The sequence below is a fragment of the Rhineura floridana genome, chromosome 8 (assembly GCF_030035675.1).
Source record: "Rhineura floridana isolate rRhiFlo1 chromosome 8, rRhiFlo1.hap2, whole genome shotgun sequence".
Taxonomy (NCBI): Eukaryota; Metazoa; Chordata; class Lepidosauria; order Squamata; family Rhineuridae; genus Rhineura; species Rhineura floridana.
The window spans coordinates 32,936,750-32,949,069 of NC_084487.1; the positions used below are offsets into that span (position 1 = coordinate 32,936,750).

A 12,320-nucleotide genomic window follows, 5' to 3' on the forward strand; every position below is an offset into this window, starting at 1 on the left:
CAGCCTTCCCTAACCTAAAAAAGGTAAAGGTGTCCCCACACTTGTAGTGCGAGTTGTTTCCAACTCTTAGGGTGACGTCTCGCGACGTTTACTAGGCAGACTGTATATATGGGGTGGGATTGCTAGTTCCTTCCCCGGCCTTTCTTTTCCCCCCAGCATATGCCGGGTACTCATTTTACCGACCACGGATGGATGGAAGGCTGAGTGGACCTCGACCCCTTTTACCAGAGATTCGACTTCCTCCTTTTGTTGGAATCGAATTCTGGCTGTGAGCAGAGCTTCGGCTACGTTACCGCCGCTTACCACTCTGCGCCATGGAGGATCTTTTCCCCTAACCTGGGAACCCCTATATAGTTTGGACTACAACTCCCATCAGCCCCAGCCAGCATGGCCACTGGATTGGGCTGATGGGGGGTGTAGTTCCCCAGCCAGCATGGCCATTGGATTGAGCTGATGGGAGTTGTAGTTCAAAATAGTAACTTTTCCAAGCTCTGGTTTAGACTACAGCTTCCTTTATTTATTTACTTTATTTATTATTAAATTTATATCCTGCCCTTCTTCCAAGAACAAGACCAGGGCATCAGACAACAAGTGAGAAAACACTAAAAACATCTCAAAGAACAGTTTACCAAAAAAACCCACAAACCCTTTAAAAAAATATTTTTTTAAACAAATCTTAAAAACAATTCCAATACATTACCCCTGATACTGGCCATACTGGCTGGGGCTGATGAGATTTGTAGTCCAAAATATCTGGAGGGCACCAGGATGAGGAAGACTGAGCTGGATTGAAACACACACACACATGAGACCTCATGTGGACTCCTGGGTTCCTTTGGGGCACTGCATTATTTTTTAAATTTGTTTATTACTTATAAGTAGTTACTTTCAATAATCAACACGTAACAACATTGGTGGCTGATGCCCACTAGGACGGAAGGCAGTGAGCCCAACGGCAGGTGGAGCCAGAGTCAATGACAGGCAGCTCCAGCAAATTCTGGGTTTGCCCCCATCCTCCTCACTGCCGAGTTCTGGAAGGGCAACACTGAGACTGCCGGGGGGATGGCTAAGGGCAGACTGGTGACTGCAGACTAGTGGGTCAGTGCCCCACTAGCCCCAACAGACCAACCTTCTCTGCATAACAGAACATATCTGAGGTCCCAGTAACAATTCCTGTACAGGGCTATAATCATTCGGGGGCTTTGGGGGTCTTAGATCCCTTACTTTTTGCAGAGCTGGGCCTCGGCTGGGCCTCTCTGTGTCCAGCATCCTACAAGCCAATCAGTATGAAAGGGGAGTGTGTTGGCCACTAAGAAGAGTCTTCTAACATGCTTCTTTGTCCTTTCTTCCTGACTGAAGCCAATCAGAGTGAAAGGAGGTGAGTCAGTCACTGAGAAGACTCTTTTCAGTAGCTAACACTCTTCCCTGTCATGCCTATTGGCTCCTAGGGAACGTCTGTTGCAGTGGGAGAAGGTATTAACAAGGACCTCATTCTCAACCCAGCAGCAAAGAAGGGGAGGGAGGGACATGACTGTAACTATCATGAAGGAACCCTGCACTTCTGAATTTGCCACTGCTCCTCTGTTCCTGTAAAGACAAACAAGAAGGATAATAAACAGTAAATGATAAAGATAATTTAATGTATTTTAAGGTCTGTTTTTATTATGTTTTAAAGTGTTTTTAGTGCTTTTGTTTGCCACCCTGGGCTCCTCCTGGGAGGAAGGGCCGGATATAAATCAAATAATAAATAAATAAATAAAAGATAATAATAGTGCAATAGTGGTGGATTTATTCTACTTTCATTAGTTGTTCTGCGACGCTTCCCTAGTGCTACTATATTATTGTTGTCCGGAGGGACTATAGCGCAACATGAGAGGGACCAAAACAAAACAAAGCCCAGAACATTTGTGGTATGAAAAGTTCACTAATGGAACCAATTACCTGAAAACAGCAGAGTAGCGGAAATTCAGAAGTTCAGTCCTTATAGTCACATCCACACACCCCACAACCATGCCCCCTTCTAAGATTATACAACTTTATAAGATTGTAGAATAATCTGGCCAGGCTTGAATACTGGTCTCTGTTTCACTATCACCATTTGATTGTATTTCCTCACTGTCAAGAGATATTGCTTGAATTACTAAATTCAGTGTCTACATATTTATCTGCCTGCTGCTAGGGTCGTCTCAGTGGCTGACTCATCTCCTGTCACTCTGATTGGCTCCAATCAGCATGAAAGGACAAGGAAGCAAGTTAGACTACTCTTCTCAGTGGCTAACACACTCCCCTTTCATGCTGATTGGCCAATAGGATGCTGGAGACACAGGGACCCTGCTGAGACCTGACTCCCAAAAAAATATGGGGTCTCAGACACACACCCCAACCCTAGATGACTACACCCCTGCCTGGAAGGGACAGGCAGGCTGTCCCTTGCCGAATGACTTCAAGCCGAGCTGTGGATTTCCTGCATCAAGCAGGCAATTGGACTAGATGGCTTACAACTGAACTCTGTGATGCAGTTCAGGGCCCCTTTTCAGCCAAAGAGCTGCTTTTCCTTCTGGGCAACCTCCCAAAAGTCATATGCCAGCGATGAGTGGGGCCAGAGGCAAAAGTGGGCAGGGTAATGATGGTAAATTTAGCCTTTGCACAATAAGCTAGTTTCTATACACACACACACACCTACCTCTATCCTTCACCCCGACAAGCAAGAGGCATTATGAGAGTTCACGGACACATTCCAGCCTTGCTAAAACACTGAACAACAGAGGAGGATAGCAAGGATAGACCCCGGAGGGCCACCATTGGCCCAAGGTTCCCCACAACTGGTGTAGTGCCACCAAAATGCATAGTAACCACAGATGGGCAAGTCCCTGCTCCAAGGAGCTTTGTAATCCAAACTGCAACCCAGGAGATTAACAGGAGAGGGAGGGAAATGGCCAACAGCGGTAAGCAGGGGGAGACCATGTATTTCTTTCGGGCATATGTGGGGAAGTTTCTTCCAATTTGCTGCCCTCCAGATGTTGCTAGGTCACATCCACGCCATGGGTCATCTCCAATGTAGCGCTACATGAGTGTTCCATCAACACAAAGATTTCTGCTTTCACAGAGGGACGTTCTTCGCGTCTCCTTCCTCTGCACACCCCCTCAATCTGTTATAGTGGTTCTCCCAACAATCTGGTGCAGATTTGGGGAGGGCATGAGGCATGCATGGGGCAAGTCCCATTGTGCAAGCAAAAAACCTTGTGTTAATGGAATGCATTAATTAAATACCATCCCACACATTTAAAACACACCCCTTCCCCCCCCAAGAATCCTGAGAACTGTAGTTTGCTAAGGGTGCTGAGAAGCGTAGCTCTGTGTGGGGTAAACTACAGTTCCCAGGATTCTTTGGGGGAAGCAATATGCTTTAAATGGGTTTAGATGAGATTTTGAACTCCCATCTCCCATCATCTATGACCATTGGTCATGTTGGCTGTGGCTGATGAGAGCTGGAGTCCAGCAACATCTGGAGGGCACTTGGAGTAAGCCGCAGTAGTGTATTGGGACTAAGGGGCTATGCTAAACGCTTTGTGTAAAAGATGGTATCACCCAGATGTTCTGCAAACAGGAAGCATTTTTAATACTCCTTTACATTACTTTTTCCCCCCAGAAATAGAAAACCAATATAACAGTCAAGGAGCTGTTGGTGTGCTGCTATGTGCAGGAAGGTTTTAATGTATATACATTAAAGTAGGAGAGCACTGAAAAAATGAGCACCTCCCACCAGCAGTCTGAGGTGGTACAGATCATCTTACCGCTTTCCCCCTACTGCATGAGTAGAACCTGGCTTACTGCTAAGTAAACATGGGCAGGGAGGGACAGACTGTAAGCATCAAGTGTGCTTTGGAAGATATTAAGGCTGTAGAAAGAAGAGACTAAGCTCCAATGCCCACCGTGCCACATCAAGGGGCACACACAGATGCTCTGGCCTCTTCCGACAGTTGGTTTTGGCATGCAGTTCAAGGAGCCCCAGGAATTGGGATGATGGAATCTGGGCTTTTGTTTCAGGAATATTCCTTTGAAAGCATCAGAGCCAGCTGCAAGAGGAACCGAAGCATTTCTTCATCTTTTATATTTGCTCAGTGCAGCAGGATTGACAGGCAGGCATAAACCAAACCTTAGAAATGGATGTCTGGAGTTGGGGAGTCTCAAAATCCCATTCTGCGCAAACACCTTTTTGCGCAGCAGCATCAGTGGAAGACTCAGGGCTCATCCAGACGACTGTAAAATGTGTGACACACCCGCTATGTGTGTTCATTATTTTTCGGTCGTCCAAATGACGTCTCGCTCTGTTATGCATTTTTGCGGGTTAAATCCGCTCCTTGCAATACCGGCAAAAATGTGATTTGCTGTTTAAAATCGGGAATCATCCGCTGTGCCTTCAGGAGGTAGGATGCAATACCGCAGACTTTACAGCTGATGGGCGGTTCTTGGGCATTTCCCCTTGCCCCTTCTCCTCATTCCAGCCAATCACGTATCTGCACTTTTGCGCATGTGCGAGAATAAGCCTGGGAAAATTGAACCAATCTTCACAATGGTGGGGTGTTGGGGGGGGTCTGCAACTACTGCGCAGATGCATTTTATTTTTTGCCAGCCTGCAAACTGGGCGGCCACTCTGGGTGAGATCTGCAATGCACAGCAAGCGAGAAAGGGGGTGGTGGTCGGTTTCAGCCTGCCTCAGGAAAGCTTTGTCAATTTCATTCTCAGTGGGAAGGAAAGGGAGAAGGGGGAGTGACACGTTTCTTGCTTTTTTGGAGAAATAAGTGCAATTGCCAGCATGTGTATCTCCTTAAATATCCATAAAGGCAGAAAAGCATACATTCATTTAAGCATAATATCGCAAATACAAACAAGGCAGGCGTGAAACCGACCAGCAGCCTTTCCTTCCCAGGCGAGAACTCCTTTACAGCCATATTGTGCTTCCTTGCAAAGGGGGAGAGGAGCATATGTCATTTTTTTGCTGACCAATTGGTTGATAGGGGGAGGTTTTAGAGGCGGAGCTTGGAGAAAGCATAACGAATGTAGGGGTCTTACCACTGTGTGTGCGGGTGCAAAAAAGCATTTTTTTTAATTGGGAAAGAGCGAACTAAAAGGCCAAGTGAGGACTATCAGATGACAAACCGAATATGGAAACCGTGGATTATCCCGCTCCGTTTGGATATGCCCTCAGTGCAAAGTTTCTAGGAAAGCACAAAGGTTGTGATTGCAAAGAACACCATCCCAGCCTACATCTCAGATTTCCTCTACAATTTACAGATTTATAATGGAAACCAGCAGTGGGATTGTTCAGTCTGCAAGCAACAGGAAAGGGTTCTTATGGGAGTCTTTTCAGATCCTTGGGGATTTTTTTTGGGGGGGGGGGTTACAGTAATGTGTAGCTATTGCTCAGAGGAAGCTGCTTTATACTGAGTCAAGCCATTGGTCCATCTAGCCTAGTATTGAAAACAGTGACTGGCTGTGGCTCTTTAGGGGGCTACTTCCAGGCAGTTGTTATGAACTTGCAAATCCAGGTTGCAGAATTAAAGTTGAGCTGATGCTGTTGCACATCAAATGCACTCCCTACCCCCTGCAAAAGAACACCCTGGATTTCTTGCAATAAAGAAAGTGAGGGGAAAATGCATTGGAAAGTGTGAGATAAGGATGGAAGGTTTTGACAGTTTCAGTTTCCACTTTCTCATTTCCCTCCCAGTCTTAAATCCCATTACCTACATTTCTGTAGCAATTTGCAATTTTTAAAAAAATCCTCATCAACAATTCTCCAGCATTTTAGTGAGAATTTCTCCAACTAAACACATTCTTGTATGCAGTTTTGACTAATGTACACATTATTGCAAGCATCAAATGCATTTTTATATGCTATTTTCACTAATGTATTCATTTTTATGCACACTTTCCCCATCTTTGCAAACATCGCTTGGTTAGAGAACTGCATCGCAAAGTTCAGATAAGTGCAAATTTTGAAGAATGGCTGTGTTTCGGTTCTCATATTGTTTTGGAAAGTGCGGATTTGACAGATTTGGCTTTAAATGCAAGCAATCAAATTTCTCTCGCATCCCTAGTGTGGGATAACAATTGCTTGATGTGACATTTATTTATTTATTTATTTTATTTAATTTATATACCGCCCTAAGCGCCCTAAACACTTCCCCCACTGCTGCAAATGCAGCTCTGTCCAGCACATTCAGTGGCCAATCATCAAATGTTGAGTGAGAAGTCAAGATAGAGGAAAACCACTGTGTACATAAACATGAGCTGGCCTTTAAAAAATGTTTTTAACCATGCAGAACAAAATCCTCTTATTGTCTGTACAAGTAAATCCCCTCATCTGACAAAGCCCCATCTCTAAAGTTGCATTACACATTCATGATGGGACATCATGAGCAAACAAAAAGATTCCCTTTCCCTTTAGAGATATATTCTGAAGCTAAACAAACAGGTGCAGTCTCATCTTACAGATATTTACTCAGAATTATATCTTGCTTAGTTATGTTACGTTATGTTAGGTTTTATTTCTAGGCTGCCTTTTGGCCAAAAAGGCCCCCAAGGCGGCTTACACACAAATAGAAAAACACAAATACAAAATACAAATAAAAACAGCACAATTTACAAAAATTCAAGCCAACAAAATCCTGGCATTTCTAAAAAGCAACAATGGCTAAAAACCAAAGCACTCATCTTCCTGGTAAAGGACAGTCCCCAGAAAAATGTCACTAAGAGCAGGGGTGAGAGGGCAAAGCAGGTGGAAAAAATTGCCCCTTGATGGTCCCAGCACAGTCTCACCCCTGCAGCAGTACCTTTGTGCCATGGGACTTAGTTTTCCAGCATATACTCAATTTATTTAGTTATTTTAAAGAGTCAGATTCCACTGTTCGCCCATAAGTCAGAATCGGCTTGAAGGCAGTCCATTTCCAGATTCCACTATAAATTCAAATGATACTCAAGAAAGTTGACATCAGGCTGTTAAAATATATATGTATACACAGAGAGAGAGAGATGAGTCAGCAGCCCTCTGACTGATGGATGGGGCTAATGCATCATGAGTAGCCAGCATGGTGCCTGCCAGATGGTGCTGAACTACAACACCCTTCAGGCTCTGTCAGCATAGGGATGATGGGAGCTGTGGTCCTAACAACATCTGGAGGGCAACATATTGGCTACCCCGGCAATACATGCTTCCCTTTGGTTCTGCAGTCCTAGGAGAACAGAATGTTATTTATTTCATTACACAGCCAGTGTGGCGTAGTGGTTAAAGTGTTGGACTACAACCTGGGAGACCACAGTTCGAATCCCCACATAGCCATGAAACTCACTGGATGACCTTGGGCCGGTCACTGCCCCTCAGCCTCATGAAAAACCTATTCATAGGGTCGCCATAAGTCAGAATCGAAGGCAGTACATACATTGCACCTTTCCTCCAAGGAGCTCAGGGTGGCATAAATGGTTCTCCTCTTCCCCATTTTATCCCCATGACCCTGTGAGGTAGATTTGACTGAATAGCTGTGAGTGGCTACCCCGTAACTCAGTGGTAGAGCATCTGCCTTGCACGCAGTAGGTCTGAGTTTCAATTCCAGACATTGCCAAGTACGGCTGGGAGAGACTCCTAATCTGAAACCCTGGAAAGCCCTGCCAGTCAGTGTAGACAACACTGAACTAGATGGACCAGTGGATCTGACTCAATACAAGGCAGTTTCCTATGTCCTCCAATGAACTTCATAGCTGAGCTGGGATTTGAACTCTGGTCTCCCAGGTCCTAGCCCAACACTCTAACCACTATTCCACACTAGCTATTTCTTGCAGGGAGGCAGAACTTCCCTTACCAGTCTGGGCTTTCCATTACCTTGAACTGCAGCCTTAGGACAGTTGTTAGGGTGCTTCCACACAGCCATTTATAGCAGACTCACTGAGCCCACAATATACTGCCAACCCCCCTCCAAAAAGATACAGAATAGCTGTTCCGATGCAGAGTTGTTGTTTTTTAAAAAAACAAAGATCTTTCAGAGGGAGAGAGGATCTATTTCCCAAAGGATAATAGAAAGCAAACAGGAGCACTCTTGGAGAGGAACCAGTTCTGGAGAAGTGCAATTCGTTCCACCTCAAACCCTCTTGCTATAGTTGCCCTGGCCTCCTGCCACCACTACAAGGCAAGACACACATCAGAACAAACGTGTAAACTTTCTGAAACAACTTCCACTCAACAGCAAGGGGCGAGCAGAAGGTCAATCTGGACCTACAGTCACTGCTCCATCCCACTCAGTACTGCCTACACTGACTGGCAGCGCCTCTCCGGGATTACAGATTAGGGTCTCCCCCAGCCCTGACTTGAAATGCTGGTGAGTAAACCGCGGACCTTCCAAATGCAAAGCAGATGCTCTGCTGCTGAGCTATAGCCCTTCCCTAAAATAAAGCTCCTGAAACAAAGGAAATTTGGGGGTAAGTGGGAGTGGGCATTTGAGAGAGCGCAAATCAGTCTTGGTACTGAACAACACATCCCTAGGCTCAGAGGCAGCCTGGTCTTTAATTCTAACTGTATGAGTTTTGCATGTGCCTTTCTAGGGGAAAAAAGAGAAGTAGATTTGATAAGGCTAAAGTCCGCCTACTCTTGGTCTTGCCTTGGTGGACAGAGGGTAGACTGGGATTTATCAGTAGACCTTTGAGTGATTTGCAGGAGATTTGCAAGTGCTCCCGATTCCAAGATTTAACAATAGCAACAAGAAAATGACTTTCCACCTAAATTAGGCTGCTGAAATGAAAAAAACTAACCAGAGCGGCAAGAGTGTCTGCAGAAATATTGGGGGGGGGGACTGCAAGGGAAGATGTCAATGACCTGTAGTAACAATTCATACAACCCATTCACCACTACATTCCAGGTGCCCCCTTGCCCCCTCTGCAGACACCCTCATGGAGTGGGCTTTTGTATGAAAGGACTGCGAGTTCAGTTCAGTTCAGTTCTAGCGCTGGAAATAAAACTCTAGGGCTCTGAAATGCACCCTGTTCTTCCATTCTAATGGTATGTCTTTTGTACCGGGCTCTGGCTGATAGATCTTGGGGTTTCCGTAAGAAGCAAAGTAGATCCAACAAGTCTGAAGTCTGCCCACTCCTGCTTTACAACATTGCAAGGAGCCATCTGCCCACACAATGAAGGGAAGGATCCAGCCAGAGTTGAGTCATTGTAGGGTCCCATTGATTTCTATAGACAAGTTCTTAACTTGTTTAAAAGAAGGCATCCGTAAACAGGCTTGCTGCCGAATCTTACACACATCTAAACTCAGAAAAGTAAATCCCACTTTCACAGTCCAACCCCAGGCATGTTTACTCAGAAGCAAATCCTGCTAGATGGTGGCTGACTAAACCACACTCACAGTAGACCAACCAAAATCCATGGACTTAAAGGCACAGCTTAAGTCCATGGATTTCAGTGGGACTCCTCTGAGTTTGGCTTCGTGGGATACCACCCACAATGTGTTCACTGAGGTTTTTTCCCAGACAAGTGTGTACAGCATTGCAGCCTCAGTGCGCATAACCCTCAGGGATGCGCTTATAAGGCTGTAGCCTTACTCGGAAGCAAGTCTCATTGAATAACATCAGAGTCAACATGGATGGATCATCAGGTTTTAAAAGACACCTAAAGTTTCTGTATCTGTTGACTCATGCTTAGTGGATTTTGTAAAAGCCCACCCCCATAGAAACGGGTGAGTTAACCCCATTTTACTCTTAAAGGCTATACACATCATGGCATACATTTAAGAGTTCAAAGGGGCTTGAATTCCAAGAAATTCAATTGGAATTGCACACAAAGAGTCTGAAGTCCAAATAAGCGTCCAAAACTGGGGGGGGAGGGGGGAGAGAGAGAGAGAGAGAAGGACGCACTAATTTTAAATAAATTGTAACAATGAAACACTGTAGTGAGTTTATAATGGGGGGGAAGAGAAGTAAGGATCTTACCTTCCTAGGATCAGCGTAAGTCCCAAGTCCAACCACAGGGATACTGTTTCCGTCACTCAGCATCAAACGGTGATTTTCAGCGGTGAGATTAATCATCATGATACAAACAGATATTGCAGGGCTTTTTATTTTTATTTTTTTACAACAATTCGTGTGCACGAGACTCTTCTGAGAGTATCGCCTTTTGTGTGCTTCAACGTGCTCCAGGCTACAGCCCACAACTAGCGGCAGAGGGCGCAAGAGAGCAGGGAATGGTGCAACCTTCTGTCGCTCGACTTATTGTGGGGCTAGCGATCAACTCGCCATCTGTTTAAATACAAGCCGGCGCCGTAAGGCTTTCGTGGGAAGAAAATTATTGGCAGTCTGCAGAGCTGCCCTCAGGGAAAGGGTAGGCTGATTTAGTTCTCAGGAGAAAAAGTGGCAAAACTGAGAGGGAAGATCTTTCACTCTCAACTTTCGCCAGTGCGATCGAAACACAGGGCGGAGCGAGATAATGCCCCATTGCAAATGGAGGAAATACCAAGCGACCTTCGTACCGCTGTCCTCCAGCTCTTTCCAGGCTATCCTTGCATTGTATTGGGCCATTGCTTATTATAATCCAGGCCCCAAGCACTCAGCAGTCAAGCCCTGACTCCAAGCAGGCTTCCACCAAAGGCACGGCACATAGGATCGCAGGCTTCACCGGGCGTTCCCACACGATGCTGTGGAATCGATTTCAGCCCGCCTATAAATGCAAACTGCAGGACGGCCAGCTGCACAGCGAGGCAAGGCTCCTGTGCCTTGCACAGGTGCATCACAGAAGAAATGATGGCAGATGGAAGGCTTTGGCTTAACCCTGCCTGCCTGAAGGGCACCTGCCCAACTTCTGGCACTCCTGCTTTCCGATCAAAGGCTTGTCGGCTCTCTTTTCCTTCGGGGTGGCCGCTGTGCCTGGGACCTGGGACGTTTCCATCAATGTTTGCAGGCCTGGGACCCACTAAAACCACTAAGCGCTGTTGTGGGATGGCGGAAGTTCAGTTGATGCACCGTCAAGCATGCACACACGCTGTAGGGCTGCATGGATGGGTCCTGCGGGAGATGAGTTCAATTAGTAGAGCACCTGCTTTGCATGCAGAAGGTCCCAGGCTCAATCCTTGGCACCTTCCGTTAAAAGGCTCAGATAGCAAGTGATGGGAAAACCTTCTACCTAAGGCGGCATGCACACCATCCATTCAGAGCACATGATGGTGATGGACTGCCTTCAAGTCGATTCTGACTTATGGCGACCCTACAAATAGGGTTTTCAAGGTAAGCGGTAGTCAGAGGGGGTTTACCGTTGCTTTCCTCTGAGGCTGAGAGGCAGTGACTGGCCCAAGGTCACCCCATGAGCTTCATGGCTGTGTGGGGATTCGAACCCTGATCTCCCAGGTCGCAGTCCAACACCTTAACCACTACACCACACTGGCTCTCTTCAGAGCACATGGCTTCCCCCAAAGATTCCTAGGAACTGAAGCTTGCCCCTCACAGAGCTACAGTTCCCAGCACCCTTAACAAACCACACTTCCTAGGATTCTGTTGGCATCATGGTGCCCTCAGACACCCCTCTCTTTTGGTGCTCACCAAGGCCCTCTGCCCCTCCCAATTTTAAAAAAATTAAATTGACCTTTAAAAAACATATTTGTTTGGGGCAGAATATAATATTTTGCCTGCTTTGGTGGGGGAGTCATAGGAAGCTGCTGTATATTAAGGCTGCTCATCGGTCTAGCTCAGTATTGTCTACATTGACTGGTAGCAGCTCTCCAGGATTTCAGGCAGGAGTCTCTCCTAGTCCTACCTGGAGATGCTGGGGATTGAACCTGGAGCCTTCTGCTTGCAAAGGAGATGCTTTCCCACTGAGCACTAACAATGTTTCTTCTGTGAAATGGGTATTTTTGTGGTGTCCACAACCAGGCCCTCCCTTAGCATGTGCGGGGCCCGGGGCAAAAGCAAAGTGGGGGCCCCCCACATTTGCTCTGGGTCATGGTCTTGGCCGAGTCACTGCCGTAGGTGCGCAGGCACCAGTTCCAGAACTGCTGGCCCAGCTCGCTGTCCCCGGGACGGCTACCGCTCACTGACCGCAGCAGGAGTGGCGGTGGCGGCTTTGGCATGGCGGGCGGGTGGGCAGGCAAGCGAGCCTCCGTCCTGGGCGGAAAGAGAGCAAGCGAGTCTCCGTCCTGGGCGGAAAGAGAGCAAGCGAGTGCTGCGCCCTGCCTGGCGAAGGCGAGCAGGCAGGGAGGGAGGAGCCGGCTGGTGAGCAGATCACCAAGCGCGGGGCCCCCCCAAAGCACGGGGCCTGGGGCAACTGCCCTGCTTCCCAATGC

General features: G+C 46.8%; 1 protein-coding gene across 1 annotated transcript in view; it reads right to left on the minus strand.

The window, feature by feature from the left end:
- The window catches only part of AKR1D1 (aldo-keto reductase family 1 member D1), a 92,010-nt gene that overhangs the window by 78,352 nt on the left and 1,338 nt on the right, over positions 1-12,320 (minus strand). Inside the window, exon 2 of the mRNA XM_061638815.1 lies at positions 9,982-11,049. Within this exon, the coding sequence (XP_061494799.1) occupies positions 9,982-10,080 (99 nt within the window). The 5' untranslated portion in view covers positions 10,081-11,049. The remainder of the gene's footprint in view (positions 1-9,981; positions 11,050-12,320) is intronic.